The following is a 17,798-nucleotide window of genomic DNA, read 5'->3' as shown; positions in this document are numbered from 1 at the left end:
GGGGTAGGGAGATGGAACTACTTGATGTTCTGGAGAGGCTAGCCCCTCTGCATTCAGGACTTACCTGGTCCAGGGACCCATCTGGAGGGTGTAGGTTTCTGGAAAGTTACCCTAGTGCATGGAACCTCTGTAGAATCTGGCATAATGCTCTAGGTATTCTTTAGGATTAGCAGGACTGCTTTTGGTTGGCGTTTGGCAAGGTAGCAATGTCTAACTGAAGCTTGCATAAGAGTGACCTCCAGCATAGCCTCTTGGCTATATTTGATCTCTCAGCCACTGATAGCTTTTTTGTTACACTTCTTTTTCCTTTTTGGTCAGGATGGCATTGTTGATCCCACACCACCAGGGAGACTTTCACCTCTGGATGTCATGTCCCACGTAGTGGGGAGGGCTATTATTTCACTTGCAGAGTTGGGCTTAGAGAAAGGCCACATCTGAGTAACGAAAGAGGTCCTTTGGAAGTAACTCTAAGACATGCCTATTGGTAGGCTAAGCTTCTCTGCTACATGCTTAAATTTCACAAGAGCAAGCCTCAAGATCAAGGGCTTGGTCTATTGATTTGGGTGTCCCTAATGTTTGACACAGTATCAGGGGTTTTCCTGGTGGTAAAGTTTAATAGCTCCATAATTTTTCTCCCATCCCTCAAGGGACTTTGTCAATACTTTTGATTATCTGCTTAATATACTCTGGGATGTATTCAGGCATTACATTAAGCAATACAGGATTAAAGGCCATTATTCTTATTCTGGGCTCCCAGTGTTTGGACTGTTTAAATGATCTAGCCAGACAGATTGAGTTAGATTATGTGCTATAGAAAATTTAGGTTCTGGACAAAATAAACCTTTCTTTGGTCTCAAAAAGTAGATGAGGTTCTAAAATATACACAATGTCTTTCTTACCCCTGTTTTCTGAATTACCTTAATCCTGACCTGATCTGTTTCATTCTTATCTCTAAATACCAGGTTATACTTATATAAAATAGCCTCTCAAAACCCAGGAATAATAATTACCACTCTGGACTAAATATGACTGCTAGAAGACCTTACAATCTAGGCCCCTGTTTTCTTATAAGTATTTTCTAAATGAGACCATACAATACTTGCTCTTCTGTTTCTAGCTTATTTTCCCTCACCAAATGTGCTGGCTTTTAAACATACCTAATCATACATTTTAAGCACAATCATTGTGGGTGTGGCCTATGACCTATTAGTTCCCTTGCACAACTCAAAGCCTTTGTACTATGAAACTCCATGTTCCAGTGGCCCATGGAATTCCTGTGGTACCTATGGTCTCTATAGTATCATTTAATACTGGGGTATGTTCCTAATTGGTGACTAGAATCATTTAAGTGCTCCGTTTGCATTTCTAATGAATATGAATCACTTCTAATAAATTCCATAGCTTGTTGCACATCCTTTTGTAATAAGCGTCTCTATTAGTGAAGGTCCTAGCAGGAAACAGTTGGCTCAATCAAATTAGGATGTGTTTTAATAAAGTATTAATTTCAAAGAAGGGGGAAAGGTGTAGGGAAATTACAAAAAATAGTGGAGCACTTCAGAGCTAGTGGCAGCAGAGCTATGACCACCCCTAAGTCCAAAGAGAGGAGAGGAGAGAGCAGTTGGGGAAGTAGGGCTCCCTCAACAGAAACCGTGACTTTTGTTCATTGTAGTCGGTATAACTTCCTGAGGGAGAGAGCAGGGTGGAGAGTGAATCTGGAGGGAAAACCTGAAATGCCTGGTGCAGTATATGATAGTAATGATTCAGAGAAAGGCAGATGTATTGAGTCTAGGGGGAGAGGGGAAGGAATGCAGCAGAGTCTGGGATGCTGCTTGCGATTTTCTCACGTTTTAACCTGCATTGGTTGAAGCTTTAATATCTTGGGCAATTTATCTCTCTAGGAATTTGTTTCTTCTATCTATAAATTGAAGGAATTAACTTAATGAATCCTAATATCCCTCCTGTGGAATTTACTGTGACAAGGGTGATTAAGTCCTTAACTCCAGAATCTTTAACAGGTTGGAGAAAACCTTGGTTTCAGTTTGCTTTTAGGATGAGAGTGTTGGTGTGTAGTCATTACAAGCAGGTCTATAAAGAATATGCTATGACAAATGATTTTAGTGCTATCTCACTTAAGTGAAATCAAGCTAATGAGGTTACCGTGATTCAACTGTCACAAGATTCGTGGATAAAATTAACCTACTGCAAAACTTACAACTGTAATGAACAAGCAGTTTTTTATCACAGATAACATATATTTTTAAATATTTATTTTATTAAACATAACAATATACAAACACAAACATTCTTACCATATGATCATTCCATTCTTGATATATAATCAATAACTCACAATATCATCACATAGTTGTATATTCATCATCATGATCATTTCTTAGAACATTTGCATCAATTCAGGAAAAGAAATAAAAAGAAAACAGAAAAAGATTCATACATACCATATCCCTTACCCCTCCCTTACATTAATCACCAGCATTTCAAACTAAATTTATTTTAACATTTGTTTCCCCAATTATTTATTTATGTTTAATCCATATGTTTTACTCATCTGTCGATAAGGTAGATAAAAGGAGCATCGGACACAAGGTTTTCACAATCACACAGTCACATTGCGAAAGCTATATCATTATACAATTGTATTCAAGAAACATGGCTACTGGAACGCAGCTCTACATTTTCAGGCAGTTCCCTCCAACCTCTCCATTACACCTTAACTAAAAAGGTAATATCTATATAATGCTTAAGAATAACCTCCAGGTTAACCTCTCGACTCCATTTAGAATCTCTTAGCCACTGACACTTTATTTTGTCTTATTTTGCTCTTCCTCCTTTTGGTTGAGAAGATTTTCTCAATCCCTTGGTGCTAAATCCCAGCTCATTCTAGGATTTCTGTCCCACGTTGCCAGGAAGGTCCACACCCCTGGGAGTCATGTCCCACACAGAGAGGGAAAGGGCATTGAATTTGCTTGTTGTGTTGGCTGAGAGAGAGAGAGAGAGAGGTCACATCTGAGCAACAAAAGAGGTTCTCTGGAGGTGACTCAGGCCTAACTTTAAGTAGGCTTAGCCTATACTTTCTGGGGTTAAGTTTCATATGAACAAACCCCAAGATTGAGGGCTCAGCCTATTGCTTTGGTTGTCCCCACTGCTTGTGAGAATATCAAGAATTCTCCACTTGGGGAAGGTGAATTTTCCCCCTTTCTCACCATTTCCCCAAGGGGACTTTGCAAATACTTTTTTATTCACTGTTCAAATCACTCACAGATAACGTATTTTGGCTTTCATGGTTACAAGCCAACAGTCTTCAGAACTATGAGAACAAAGCTTTGAGTATCACATATGAGTTATTGGCCATTCTTAGAAAGTGGAGGAGTAACAACTCAATTTTATATTAAGTTACAGAATAAGCATTAATTTATTTTGTGATAGAATAATAACTTTTTTTATTCTAACACTATACAATAGGTGATTCAGAGCCTGGGTTCTCAGACAGTCAGCCTGGGACAACAATCTTCTGTTCTCTCCTTGTTCATTACTAAACTGCCAACCCAGGTTTGTAACCTCTGACTCTGGTTGTTTTCTAGCTAAGGCTAAGTTAAAGAGAAGGAGGCTTGCGTGTGCTGTTTCAACCACAACCATGCAAGAGAGGAAATGTCTTCATTTTAGATGGAAAACGTAACGGAGCTGAGATTCAACCCACGACTGGCCGAAGAGCCGCTGCCCTTTTTTACTTTCCACTTAGTATCTATCTTACCCTTTGCGGACGCCAAGTTGACAGGCTCTGGCAAAACACTCCAGCACCAGCCCTGCCACCTAGTGGTGGGAAGCGGCGCGAGACGCGCCGGAAGCCCAGACGACTGCGCGCAGGCACTCCGCCCTCCTGGGCGGGATACCGCGCGGGGGCGGGGCCGACGGCCGCGGGAATCTTGGGCCCGCCCCTTACCCCGCCTCTCCACCTCTCGCCATGGCCCCTGCACTGCTCCTGGTCCCTGCTGCTCTTGCCTCTTTCATCCTGGCCTTTGGCACTGGAGTGGAGTTCGTGCGCTTCACCTCCCTTCGGCCACTTCTTGGCGGGCTCCCGGAGTCTGGTCCGGGTGAGCGGGAGGGACGAGGCCGAGCTTGGGGGTAGGGAGGCGGAGCCGGAGGAGCGGGCGCGGGGCGGGGCCTGCAGGCAAATGACCGAGGGGAAGTCCGCAGGAGCAATGCTACCCTGAAAGCCGCGATGAAGCTGCAGGGGAGCAGGACCAGAGGACTAAATTTGGAATTTGGGGATAAGCTGTTTGAAGAGGCCGGGAGGGAAGAGGAATGGGAAAGGGCGATAAAAGTCTTGTTAGCGTTTTCTAAGAAAAGGATTTTGTAAAGGGGAGAGTGTTCAAAAGAGGTAGCGTTTGGAGAACTGAAATAAGAGGGGCAATACAGGGCTGAACTTCCATCCATGCCTTTAGTAACTGCCCAAAATGCGTTTTTTTTTCTGTGAATCCTCTTCCCCGGTTTTGAACGAGGCCGGAGGAAGAGGGTTGAAACAGGGAATGGAAAAGTGAGATGGGCACGGCCTGGAGAGGAGGCATTAAGGCTCTGGAAAGCATTACGGGACATTGTCCACCCCCCCACCCCCCAATCCCCAACCCCAAGAGGAGATGAGAGTAGAGGTATTTCCCACCAATCTTCTTGATCTTTTTGTCCCTTTCTTCTCCACACCCCCTAGATGGCCGCCAGGGATGGCTGGCTGCCCTGCAGGACCACAGCATCCTTGCCCCCCTGGCTCAGAATCTGGGGCTCCTACTACTATTTGTGGGGCAGCATAGCCTCATGGCTACAGAGACAGTGAAGGCGTGGACGTCCTGGTACTTTGGGGTCCTGCAGAGGTCATTGTATGTGGCATGCACTGCCCTGGCTTTGCAGGTATGAGAGCCTGGCAGCAAAGTTCCCTAAGGGAACAGTCTGTGGGAGGGGCAGCCTGGTAGGAGGGGCAAGAACCCTAGGCTTCAGGATGAAATTTGGTGTTCAGCAGTTAATCTCAGCTCTCATTCCTCCACAGCATAATATCCTGCTTTTTATCTAGAAGGGTGTGCATGTCCTTCCCCAAACACAATATGTGCATTCTCACTTTTGCAACTTTGTTTTTGTTGTCCCCTGCTTGGGATCCCCATCCCTAAATCCTCTTCAGTTCTACTGGTTCTTCACTACCCATTTCCCTAGGTCTCAAGGAAAGGCTTCCCAGTTAGTGTTCATGTGCCTTCTCTCTGAGTGCTTGGTGTAGGCTACTTCGTATCTGTCTCTGATCATCCCCACCTATTCCGTAAATCCTCTTGGTAGAGACAGATTATCCTTATATCCTTGGGACCCCACCCAGTCCCCGCCCCATGGTTAATATTTGTTGGTGATGCTCGCGATGGGGGCTGGGGAGAGCTGCAGGCCATCCTGGAGTGGGGGTTAGTCTGAGTCTCTCAGGAGCAGGCTGCTGGAATGCCAACTTCTCATCCTTCCCCAGCTGGTGATGCGGTACTGGGAGCCTGTACCCAGAGGTCCTGTGTTATGGGAAGCTCGGGCTGAGCCGTGGGCTACCTGGGTGCCCCTCCTCTGCTTTGTGCTCCACGTCATTTCCTGGCTCCTCATTTTCAGCATCCTTCTCGTCTTTGACTACGCTGAGCTCATGGGCCTCAAACAGGTGAAGCTTCTAGATCCCTACCCAAGGCCTCTGCCCCTTTCAAAAACTCCTCTTCCCCATTCAAGGGTTTCACTCCCCCTTCTTCCAAGCTCTACCGCCTTCCCCTTGCTTGCAACTCCCTCACTTCTCTTTCCCTTTCCTTTAATAGTCTTCCCTCAACACTCCATCAAAGGTTAGCCATGGTCCTCCTGGGCGTGGAGAAGTAAGAGATACCCAAGAGATACCCAAGTCTGAGAAGGGTGAGGGCTAGGGGGCCGGGTATCTGGGCCTGAGTTCTAGGAGGAGGTGAGGGAAAGGGGGCTAAGTAGAGAAAGAGGCTTGACTTCATTTCTAAGCTGTTGTCCCTCTCCTAGGTGTACTACCATGTGTTAGGGCTGGGCGAGCCACTGTCCCTGAAGTCCCCCAGAGCTCTGAGACTCTTCTCCCACCTGCGCCATCCAGTGTGTGTGGAGCTCCTGACTGTGCTGTGGGTGGTGCCTACCCTGGGCGCCGACCGCCTCCTCCTTGCTCTCCTCCTCACCCTCTACCTGGGCCTAGCTCATGGGCTCGACCAGCAGGATCTCTGCTACCTCCGGGCCCAGCTAAAAAGAAAACTCCACCTACTCTCCAGGCCCCAGGATGGGGAGGCTGAATGAGGAGCTAACTTCTGTTTCTAAGCCCTGTACATCTTCTCCCTTTGAATTCTAAGTTCCTTAATATCCAAATGCTAGACAGGGACTGTCCATTCCCCTTTTTGAGATTCCACTAGCTAGGCTCCAACTCTATACCCTAAATCCTGAGTGTCAGCTACTGGACTCAGTAGGTCCACTTCTCCCCAGCCTGGAAGAGAGGGCGTGAAACCCATCTGTCCCCTCAAGGTTTAGCGCTTGATTCCCTTTCCTTCCAGCATCACCACAAGGGAAAATATCTTCCTGACCACTCCCCTGGCACAGTTATTTGCCTCAGTGCCTCCCCTTCTCCACTTCTTGTTTCTGCCCCCAAGAGGCTGGGCCAGAGCCTGGCAGCCTCACCTCCATCCCCTGCCCCGCCCACCTCCACCTCCGGCGACCTGGTAGGAGTTCTCCGGTTCTTAATTCCAGTGATTTAAGGCTCCCCGCCCTTCCAAGGAACACGTGCTGCAGTAAAATAAAATTCAGCCTGACTTCTACATCTGGTGTGCTGTCTGTCAGTGGCTCTCAGGTTGCAGGGCTGGGTTTGGGAAGGAAAGCGAGTTGGAACCTGGGCGCGCCAATCGCGGGTCTGGGCGGCCACCGCGCCCTGAGGCGACCGCTGGGCGGCGGCCACTCCCCGCAGACCGGCCCCCACCTTTCTGGAGCGCCCCCAATTCCCCTGCTGCAGACCATAGGACGCATAGGGCACGATTTGAGGCTAAAAAGAGGGGACCGCGACTTTGGTAGGGGAGTGAGCTTCCAAAGCCGTTGGCTTCTGGGCGCCTCCCTCTCCGCCTTCCCGCGCCCTACCCCGGTCTCCAGCAGGCCTCCTACAGCCCGGCGGCAGCGGCCCTCGACCCCACAGTAACAAAGGCTGGCGGGGAAGGCAAAGGCGTGGGGAGGAGCGGCGGGAGATGGGAAGGGCGGGCCCGGCTCAGAGCAGCTGCCGCTTCCTCCCCAAGTCCCTCGAGGGGCCTGAGTCACAGGCCGCCGCCCTGGGTCGGCGAACTGGAGCCTCCAGGGCTACGGGTCGTGGGGGTGGGTGAGGACCCCAGAGGACAGAGAGCTGAGGGCCAGGGGTTGGGGCGGGAAGAGGGGAGACCCGAAGCGAATTCCCACCGCCCGGGCTGGGGCAGCCAGGCCCCGCCCCCTCCTCTGGTTCCGCTCCGCACCCCCTTCCCTCTCCCCATTGTCCTCAGACAAAGCGGTCGCCGCCCCCCGCCCGGCCCCCAGGTCTCTGTCTTCGTCCCTCCTCCTCTGCTCCTTCTTTCCCTCCTCCTTTCCCCCTCCTCCCCTCCTTCCCGTCTCCGGATCTCCCTCTCTCCCTCTCTCCTCCTCTTCCTCTCCTCCTCTCCGGACGCCTGACTTCTCCGCATCCCCCTCCTCCGGGAGCCCCGCGGCCGTGTGAGTTGATTTGCGGGCTTCAGACTTGGGGAGAGAGTGTCTCCTCGTCCCGGTGCCCGCTTTCGTCCCCGGCCCGGCCCTCGGACTGTCTCCTCTTTGTGCCGAGATTGTCTTGTCTGTGCGGTGGACAGGGTGGGGTGGGGATGGGCGGCTGTGTCCGGGCTCCCTGAGCCGGGACCGGGGCCCAGGACTTGCTGGATCTGGAGGGAAGAGGCGCGGAGCCCGTCCTCGGCACGCCTGGGTCCCCCGGGCGCGGCCAGCTGGGGAGGCAGGCGGTGGTGACCCAACGGGGTGGGGGTGGACACCTGGGTTCTGGGAACACGCCGGCAGATCCGCTGACCGGGTTCGGAGAGTCCCCCGGGAGGGTATTTCCCCTGGCCCGCCTCGGGGGCGGAGTGCGGGGCTGGGGGGGGGTGGGGGGTGGGGGCCGAGGGGCGTGGCCCGCGCGGAGCTGGAAGGGGAGCCGCGAGCTTTGGGGCCGCGTTGAAACGCCTTTCCCCTCTATCACCTGATTTCCCCTTACCCCCTAGACCTCTGCACTCTCAGACCCCTCCTCATCTCCCGGATACCCATCCCCACCCCCTACTCAGGTCCCGTCGCTCCCTTTTCGCGGGATTCTTTAACCTCGGTTTCCACTCTCACCTCCCCCCGGGGTAGCGGTGAGGCGGCCTCTCCTGAGCAATCTCCCCGCCTCACTTCCAACCTCTCTTTTCTCTGATCTGCCTCTCTCCTTTACCCCAACTTATCTTTTTACCCTCCCTTTTCTCTCCCACATCCGAACTTAAATACCCTTTAACCTTCTGCTACCAAATCTGACTCCTCCCTCTTTGCCCAGAATCTCGACTCTTCCTCTCACCTCCCTTCCCTTCCACCCCAACTTGGCACATATCTTTTTATTCGCACTTTCTCAATTTTTTCCCTTTCTCTACCCTTCCCCTCTTTCCCTCTGTCCTCACCCTCAGTCCCTGTCCTCTTCTCTGTCTCCCACTTTACCCCCCCCCCACTTCCTCTCACCACCACCCCCCTCTCTCCCCCGGGGCCTTTCTCACCAACTCTTCTTCCTGTCCTCTGCCCCCAGAGTTTCCCACCTTCACCCTAAAGCGACCATGACCACCATCCCCGACTGGAAACTACAGCTGTTAGCCCGGCGCCGGCAAGAGGAGGCAGCAGTGCGTGGCCGGGAGAAGGCGGAGAGGGAGCGCCTTTCCCAGATGCCAGCTTGGAAGAGGGGGCTCCTGGAACGCCGCAGGGCCAAGCTTGGGCTTGCCCCTGGGGAGCCTAGCCCTGCACCGGAAACTGCAGAGGCGGGACCTCCAGACCCAGACGAGTCTGCTGTCCTCCTGGAGGCCATCGGTCCAGTGCATCAGAATCGATTTATCCGACAGGAGAGGCAGCAGCAGCAGCAGCAGCGGATTGAAGAGCTGCTTGCAGAGAGAAGGCCTGCTGAGGCCCAGGAGCGGAGATCCAGCCCTGGGGAGATTCGGGATCATAGCCCCAAAGGAAGAGAGTCCAGAGAAGAGAGGCTCAGTCCCAGGGAGACCAGAGAGAGGAGGTTGGGTATAGGGGGAGCCCGAGAGTCTAGTCCCAGGCCTTCAGAGGCTCGGGACTGGAGGCAGAGCCCAGGAGAGAGCTCCCGTCTATTAGAGGTGCAGAAATGGAGACTGAGCCCTGGAGAGACTCCAGAGCGGAGTCTGAGACTGGCAGATCCTCAAGAGCAAAGCCCCAGGAGAACAGAGGTGGTGGAAAGCAGACTGAGCCCCGGGGAGCCTGGTATCCAGAAGTTGGGTCTGATAGAGACCCATAAATGGAGGCCTGACTCTAGAGAGTCTCAGGAAGAGAGCTTGGTACAGCTGGAAGCATCAGAGTGGAGACTGACCTCAGAAGAGAAAAACAACTGTTCAGAGGAATGTGGGAGAAAAGAAGAGAGGCCAATTCCAGGGATAACACCAGAAGAGATTAAAGGACTCTCAGAGATCCTGACCAGAGAGGTTTCTGACATCAGTCCCAGAGGCGTGGAGGCCACAGAACAGAGGCCAAGCCCAGTGGAGGATGGCGACAGGAGTTTGAGGCTGACAGAAGGGTGGAAATGGACTCTGAACTCAGGGAAGGCTCGAGAATGGACAATCAGGGATATAGAGACTCAAAAGCAGAAACCAGAACCTTCAGAGTCTGCTGAGAAGAGGCTGGGACCTCCTGAGGTAGACGCTGGAGAATGGGAGGCCGCGAAGGAGGAGGAGGCGGGGGCTCAGGGCAGGTCTCTGAACACCCTGCAGAACCGCTGCTCTGTGCCCTCCCCCCTCCCACCAGAGGACGCTGGGACCGGAGGAGGCCCAAGACAGCAGAAAGAGGAAGTGGTGGAACTCCGGCCCCCACCACCAGCCCCTCTGTCTCCCCCACCCCCAGACCCACCTGCCCCCCAACCCCCAGGGGATCCCCTCATGAGCCGTCTGTTCTATGGGGTGAAGCCAGGGCCAGGGATGGGGGCCCCCCGCCGCAGTGGACACACCTTCACAGTCAACCCCCGGCGGTCTGTGCCCCCTGCAGCCCCAGCCGCTCCGGCTGCCCCTGCCACAGCTGATGCTGCAGTCCCCGGGGCTGGGAAGAAGCGGTACCCGACTGCTGAGGAGATCTTGGTCCTGGGGGGTTACCTCCGCCTCAGCCGCAGCTGCCTTGTCAAGGGGTCCCCCGAAAGACATCACAAACAGGTAGGAGAGCAGACAAGCTAGATTCCTCTGAAGCCCACTTGCTAATTCTCTCTGGGCTTTAGTCTCTGTCTTTCTTTTTTATACCCCTGTATTCTTGTCTTCCTCTATTATTTCTTGTTAATTACTGCCCCCACCCTTCCTCCTGTTCACACACCCTTCCTCCTTGTAGCCTTCCTTTTCCATTCATTTCTGGGGCCCAAGGATCCTGCCCCACAATCAGAGGCTTTCCCTGGGTGTGTCTCAGGTCTACCAAGCTGTTCTTTCTCCCTTCCCTCAGGCTGTGAGTTTCTCCCCCACCCCCACCCCCTTTCTTCCCTTCTTTCCTCTGAGCTTGTGACCCATCCCAGCCCATCTGGTGGAAGACATGAGTGAGCCCAAGAACCTTGAATCGGGGGTGGATCACCGGGGAGAAGGCTCTTACAGCCTTAAAGGGGAGAGAATGTCAGCGGAAGAAGTCTGGGGAGGCAGAGGCGGTGGGGAGCCAGGTTCTAGGGAGAAATTGCAGAGATGAGTCAAGAGACGAAGGTCTCATAGCCCAAAGATTGGGGGTGGGAGTGGGGTGGGGGAACAGAGCTAAGTGGGGCATCCAAGGTAGAGGAGGGAGGAATGGAACAGGGCTGGCCAAAGAGTGGAGAGAAGGCTTTTGAACCCCTAGTTGCCCCACGGGAGAGATGCACACAGAGCCCATTTGAAGTGGGTGACCTCGGGGTTGCACACCCCCAGCTGGGCCACTGCATCAGACAGTGCTCCCTTCTCTCTTGGGACAAAAAAGGCTTTCTCCTTTTCCAAATACCCCACCCTTTACTCCCTCATCCTTTTTCTATGGACTTCCCCTCCCTCTCCAGAACTTGCTAAGCAATTGGTTTTCCCCTCTTTTCCTGCCACCCTGGCCTCTCCCTCCCCATAGGGTAGAAAAAGAGAGAAGTGAATTTGGAGACACAGTGTTGTACACCAGGACTGGCCCAGAAGTACAGTGGGAGTTGGGGACAGCAGTGGGGGCTGAGGCCGGCAAAGAGTCAGAGGTTACACTCGAGTAAGGACAAGCAAGTAAGCGGGAGCAGCAGGCGACTTCTCCCCCTTTCCTTTGCTCTCCTCCTTCCATACACACACCACCAAGTTCCCAGCTGGAAGATCTCGTGTGGACGAGAGGTCCCACACTCAGCTGGCAAAAGGCTCTCCACCTCACACACATTTCCCCAGAGGCTGGGAAACCCTTCCTGTTCTCCCATCCTCATTCTGGGTGTCTCCTCCTTGGATTTTGTTTTTTGTGTCCTAGTTTTCAGTGGAAAACCACAGGGACCAAAAGTCTGAGTTAACTTTGAGGGTCCGTTGGTCCCCAAATTATCTTCACGTGTAGCTTGAGCTCCTATTCCTGAGTCATGGTCCCTGGGACAGTCTATTCTGGCCCCTCTGCTACCAGCCTCTTCCCCTTAGGACTGGGCGAATGCAAAGGAGGTACGTCAGGAGACTACCAGGGGGAGGTTTTCAGAAAGGTGACTTCTTGCTGAGGTTGGCTTGTGCCTTTTGGGAGGAAGGAAAGGGAGGCAAGTATCTTTGAGGCCCAAAGCTCAGCGTCTGTCCAAAGGGAGCCAGGAACCTGGTGCAGGGCAGGACCTGAGAGGGTGACTATACCTAGGTGAGGGGAATAGGGGAGCCGGAAGCAGATCGCCCAAAACAGGAAGCTTGGGGTGGGGGCCGGAAGGCTGGCGGGGCAGAGTGGGGAACACTGGGCTGTGGGCCTGCCAGAACTGTGCTCAGGATGTGGTGAGAGAATAAGGAAGCGGCCACTGGGTTGGGGGTGGGGAAGAAGCAGACACAGTTCCCTAGACCCAAACACTTCACCTCTACCCTCTCTTAGGCCTTCTCCCCTCTCAGCATCCTGCTCATCAGGACTGGCAGGTCCCATCCCAGCTCTACCCCAACCCACTGGCTCAAGGATAAGAGCATCTCACTCCCCACCCCCACCTTCCCTAAATAATTGTAAACTTATCCCTGTCACTGCAGCCCAGAGGACAGGCTGTGCTTGGGGTCCCTCCCCAGAGTCCCCTCTGACCAAGAGAACAGCCCCTTCCTTCTCTGGAACCCCTTGTGACCTTATATAGCTGATGGGAGAGACATGAGTGAGTCACCCCCCCCCCCCCATGAAGGTTGTGCATTCCTGAGAAGCCCAGTCAGAAGTGGGGGTGGGGATGGGTGGGGGGGAGGGAATGGGGGGGTGGACAGAGACAAGCATAGACTGAGAGCAAATAAAAGGAATCTCTTCAGAGAGTGGCTAATAAATGGGGGAACTTGTTATCCCAAAGTGTGGGGTGGGGTGGGGTGGGGGGAAATATGAAAATAAAACAGAAATGGATTCCCAGAGGTTTGGTCAAATCTGCCAGTGACACAACTGTTGGTCGGTGGCCCCTTGTAGGAAGCTGGGATGTAAGGGAATACTGGTTGTTATCACTGATTCTCCCAGCTTCTCTCCAGGCTTGGACTAAGGGGTCGGCTGTATGCAGGCTGGGCTTCCCCCTATGGGTTCCCCAGCATTGATCCTCCACTGGGACCTCATTGGAAGTCTAGATGAACCTTAGTTTACCCAGTGTCACAAGTTTCATGTTCCCATTGATTCATTCCACAAGCATGGACTGAGTACCTATTATGTACCAGGCAGTTCTGTAGATGCTGAGCTATGTCAACAAAACAGACAAAAATCCCTGCCCTTGTGGAGGGCAAAAAGATAGCAAGGATAACAAATTCTTTAATAAGTTAGAAGGTCTTAAGTGAATATGGAGGAATAAAATAGAGCAAGGCATAAGTAGAACCTAGAGGGCCAGGAGGTGGGGGAAGTGAATATACTAATAGCATGATTGATGTGGAGGGAGGGAGCCATGGAGTTTACCTGGAGGAAGAGTGTTTCAGGCAGAGGGACTAGCCAGTGCAAAGGCCCTGAGCTGGGAGGGCACCTAGTGGGCTTGCAGAAAATTAAGGTTGGTATGGCTGGAGGGGGGAGGAAGTCTGAGAGGTGAGGGGGCAGTGGTTCACTGGACAACGTCCTGTAGGCCATGGTCAGGCTTCTGTCTTGTTCCCAGCGAGGTGGAGAAGCCATTGGAGGGTTTGGAGCCAAGAGCAACAGTCTCTGAGTCCCAGCTTCCCATTGGGACCCATGTGTCACAGCCCTTAGTACATCACCTGTCTAGCCACCTTTTTTTCTTCTGTCTTCTCACACTCCAGTTTGTGCAGAGACTCAAGGTCTCAGGGCCCCAGCCTCAAGTCTTCCAAACAGACTCCAGGGAAGGCCTGAGTAGATCATCTGGACCCTTCCAAGCAGTTCACATGGAATCCTCTGGTTTCGTCTCCCTAATCCTTTTGGGTCTCCCTAATCCTTTTGGCGTCCAGAATTAATTCTACCCTGCCCCTTCCCCCTGATCTTAGGAGGGCAAAGGGAAAGGGTAGAAAGGCAGTGAGGACAGCTAGGGCTCAGCCTGCTCTCAGGACAGTGTGTTTATGAAGGATTTTCTGCCCCCTGCAGATCCCCTTTCTAGCCTTTTGTCTCTCACTGTCTGTCCCTTCTGGAGCTCTCTCCATCCCCTCCCTCTGTTTGTGTGGACTTTCCTCTTTCTCCCCGTGAGCTACGGGAAGGTCTTTTGGTCCTCTGGGCCTTTCCATGGGTCTCCTAACCTCTCCTAGGTACTAGGTCCCCTTGCTCTGCGTCTTCTCCAGTTGTAAGAGATGAGAGAGGAGAGCATGAGGGACAAGGTGTCAAAGGCCCTTGGTTTCCCAGGGAAAAGCAAAGAGCTGAGGTTATGGAAACCAATGAGCCTGTCCTTTTTGTCTGGGACTCACTTCTCAGCCAGCTCTTTCTTTTTTTTTTTTAATATTTGTATTGACAAATCTTCACAACATACATTCCAAACATGGTGTATAATCAGTGGCTCACAATATCATCACATAGTTGTGTATTCATCACCATGATCATTTTTTAGAACATTTGCATCACTCCAGAAAAAAAGAAATAAGAAAAAAGAAAAAACACATACATACCATATCCTTACCCCTCCCTCTCATTGACCACTAGTATTTCCATCTACCCAATTTATTTTACCCCTTAGTCCCCCTATTATTTATTTATTTTTATCCATATTTTTTTACTCATCTGTCCATACCATAGATAAAAGGAGCATCAGATATAAGGTTTTCACAATCACACAGTCACATTATAAAAGTTGTATCTTTGCACAATCATCTTCAAGAAGCATGGCTACTGGAACACAGCTCTACAGTTTCAGGCACTTCCCTCCAGCCACTCCAATACACCATAAACTAAAAATGGATATCTATATAATGCATAAGAATAACCTCCAGGATAACCTCTCAACTCTGTGTAATCTCTCAGCCACTGAAACTTTATTTTGTCTCATTTCCTTCTTCCCCATTTTGGTTAAGGCTTTCTTAATCCCTTGATGCCGGGTTGCGGCTCATCCAGGGCTTTCTGTCCCACATTGCCAGGGAGATTTACACCCCTGGGAGTCATGTCCCATGTAGGAGGGAGGGGGAGTGTGTTCACCTGCTGAGAGGCCACATCTGCGGAACAAAAGAGGTTCTCTGGGGGTAAATCTTAGGCCTAATTTTAAGTATGCTTAGCCTATCCTTTGCAGGAATAAGTTTCATAGGGGTGAATCCCAAGCCAACTCTTTCTTGCTGAGCAGCTCAAATCTTACCTGTTCTGGGACGCCTTTCTGATTGCCCCAAAGGCACCCAGGGACTGGGTTCTGATCACAGACTGATTTTGATGTATTTTAATTTCCTTTTATACTTCTGCCTTCCACACTCTAAACAGCAGCGACGTTGGCCCTGTTATTTCTTTTGCCTCCCAGGCTCCTGCCAAAGCACAGGCCAAAGTCTGATGTTTTTAAAACGATATTATTGAAGAGGGAAAATCTGGAATTGAAGAGTCTGAATGCAAAGGGAAACCAGATCCCGTAGTGGATGGGGAGGGGAGACGAGTCCCTGCCTCTCCAACTTCTACCTGCTTTCCCAGCCGGCTTCTGGGGCCGGCCTCATCACCTCCCCCATTTCTCTTCCACCCCCAGCTCAAGATCTCCTTCAGCGAAACGGCCCTTGAGACCACGTACCAGTACCCCTCTGAGAGTTCAGTGCTGGAGGAGTTGGGCCTGGAGCCCGAGACTCCCAGTGCCCCCAACCCCCCAGCGGCCCAGCAGGACGATGAGGAGGATGAAGAGGAGCTGCTGCTTCTGCAACGGGAGCTCCAAGGCGGGCTGCGAACCAAGGCGCTGATAGTGGGTGAGCAGAAGTTCCGCCCGCCCGAGCGCGCCCCCTGGTGTTCAGAGCGGGCACTGCTGCACTGGAGGGAAGGCGCGGGCTTGGCAGGACTCTCGCCCAACAAGCTCTTTTCACAGACGGGGAAACTGAGGCCCTGGGAAGGGAAGTGCACATCAGGTCTCCAGTTTCCAAGACCAGGGCTCTTTCTGAACACTCTAGTATACTTAAAAACACAGGGTTTGGATCAGACAGGCCTGAGTTTTAACTTCAACTTTTATCTTGTGGTATGTCCTCGGGGAAATTGATCTCTCTTGGCCTCTCTTGTAAAATGGGGGTTAACAATAACTACCTCCTGGAGTTGTTGAGAGGTGTGAGTAATTGTTGTCACGCACCTAGAACCATGGGTAGACAACAAATTACTTAACCTCTCCTGGGACTATTATGAGATTAAATGAGTTATTATAACATTGCCTGGAACAGAATACAAGCTAAATGAGTCGCTGATGATTGCAAGCATCAAAACCTGGAGGACATTATAGGACTTCCTAAGTGTCAACTGCCCTTCATTAGTGGGAGGGGTTGGGGAAGGGGGGCAGAGGCCTTCACTCACTCTCCATCTTTCTTGCTCCCTCTCACACAGATGAGTCCTGCCGGAGGTGACCATCTTCCCACATGGGGCTCTACCTCCCTCCTTCCCAAAACTGAAGATCCGGGAGCCCAGAAGTTCTGGAGCAGATAAATCCTGAAAATGAGCCTTGCAGGGAAGGGCAACCAACATCCCCTAACTGGCTTTCCTCTCATCCTATTTCTGGGGGCACAGCCAATTGCCCAACTTCACCCCTAAACCATGGTCCCTGGTGTGGGTGGGTCGAATGTGCTGGTGCATGCTAGGTCATCTGAGAGTGAACCCTAAGTGTTGGGAAGGAGCACAGAGCTCACTGGGAGGGGTGATGTGGTGGAGATGGAACACACCTCCTCACGCCCCATTTCACAGGCAGGGACACTCCCCACAGTCTTCCTCAGTTCCCTATCACCCCCCTGGGGACTGGCAGGATTTAAGTACTCATCTGGCTGGCAGGCCTGGCCCTTAATCCCTTTACAGGCACTTCTCCCACCTCTTCCCTAGATCATCACCCCTGTGTTTACAGCTCCTGTCTCTCTGTTGACCACAGCCTGGTTTACAAGCCCCACCAGCCCCCCAGCCCATGCTGCCAAAGTCCCAGGTTTACGAGCCATGCCCACTTGCTGAGTCCACGTGAATTTCCTCTCTGCCCTCTGCATTCACCTCACTGGGAGTGGCCAGGGGGTGTGGCTTCCTTCACTTTTGCTCAGTATTACTATGCCTCAGTTTTCCCCAAGAGGAAAGGCTGGGATTCTTAATTCCTAATCCCCAGATAGTTATTTAATTCTGTTCCTGCTAGTGGTTCACAATTGATATTGAATTGAATTGTACAGTGGTGGGGTGAATAAGGACGCATTTCACCTCTTCCCCATTGCTTCTTCCTTATCAGTTGTTTGTGTGTTGTTTTTTTTTTTAACTTTCTGTAATAAAATGGAGCTCCCTGTGACTCCCCTTGCTGCTTGTTTAGAGAAAAAAAGTGTATGGGGGAGCAGGGAAGGCTCTGGTTTCATCATTCCTGGCTTCTGTCTTCCTGTTGGCCATGAAGAGGAGGTAGTGCCATGGCTATGGGAGGGAACGATATGGGGGATGAGCCAGGAACGTAGCACTAATGTATAAAAAAGGGCTCGGGGAGATCCCTGCATAGGGCTTGCTAAGGACAAGCTGGAGCCATGAGGAAAGGCAGTTGAGATGTCACAAGACTGAAAGTTCCAAGAGGGCAGATCATGCCAGTTGGGTTAACTGCAGTATTCCCAAGCTTGGCACTTGGTAGATACAAGATAATTATTTCTAAAATGAATGACTGAAGAGAAGAATAAATAGATGAAAGGAACTAAGAAATCTGTAGAAGAGGAACTCTGAGTTGAAGATTCCAGTATTCAGAAGCCTGCTGCAATGCAAGCAGCCAGATAATGTATGACTCACAACCTATGTGGCTAATTTGTGCCAATACGTGAGATCATAGGTAGTAA

The 17,798-nt window shown here is 51.5% G+C and overlaps 2 protein-coding genes across 6 annotated transcripts; both read left to right on the top strand.

Moving 5' to 3' along the window:
- Positions 1–3,955: 3,955 nt before the first annotated feature.
- NRM (nurim) lies at positions 3,956–6,830 on the top strand. 3 transcript variants are annotated; one of them, XM_077161229.1, is made up of 4 exons: positions 3,956–4,109; positions 4,721–4,917; positions 5,507–5,683; positions 6,037–6,830. In XM_077161229.1, the coding sequence occupies exons 1-4, from the start codon at positions 3,980–3,982 to the stop codon at positions 6,316–6,318; spliced, it is 786 nt and encodes a 261-aa protein (XP_077017344.1). In that variant the 5' UTR covers positions 3,956–3,979; the 3' UTR covers positions 6,319–6,830. The 3 variants fall into 3 exon arrangements, with proteins under 3 accessions (XP_077017344.1, XP_077017345.1, XP_077017346.1); XM_077161230.1 differs by lacking the exon at positions 5,507–5,683; XM_077161231.1 differs by lacking the exons at positions 4,721–4,917; positions 5,507–5,683.
- A 280-nt stretch (positions 6,831–7,110) lies between these two features.
- Positions 7,111–17,275, top strand: PPP1R18 (protein phosphatase 1 regulatory subunit 18). 3 transcript variants are annotated; one of them, XM_077161217.1, is made up of 4 exons: positions 7,111–7,197; positions 8,816–10,442; positions 15,518–15,728; positions 16,348–17,275. In XM_077161217.1, exons 2-4 carry the CDS (start codon positions 8,844–8,846, stop codon positions 16,365–16,367), a joined length of 1,830 nt encoding a protein of 609 aa, XP_077017332.1. In that variant the 5' UTR covers positions 7,111–7,197; positions 8,816–8,843; the 3' UTR covers positions 16,368–17,275. The 3 variants fall into 3 exon arrangements, with proteins under 3 accessions (XP_077017332.1, XP_077017331.1, XP_077017330.1); XM_077161216.1 differs by lacking the exon at positions 7,111–7,197 and adding an exon at positions 7,332–7,371; XM_077161215.1 differs by lacking the exon at positions 7,111–7,197 and adding an exon at positions 7,580–7,737.
- Positions 17,276–17,798: the final 523 nt, after the last annotated feature.

Source organism: Tamandua tetradactyla, chromosome 5 (assembly GCF_023851605.1).
Source record: "Tamandua tetradactyla isolate mTamTet1 chromosome 5, mTamTet1.pri, whole genome shotgun sequence".
Lineage (NCBI taxonomy): Eukaryota > Metazoa > Chordata > Mammalia > Pilosa > Myrmecophagidae > Tamandua > Tamandua tetradactyla.
This window is presented reverse-complemented; position numbering and strand designations above follow the sequence as displayed.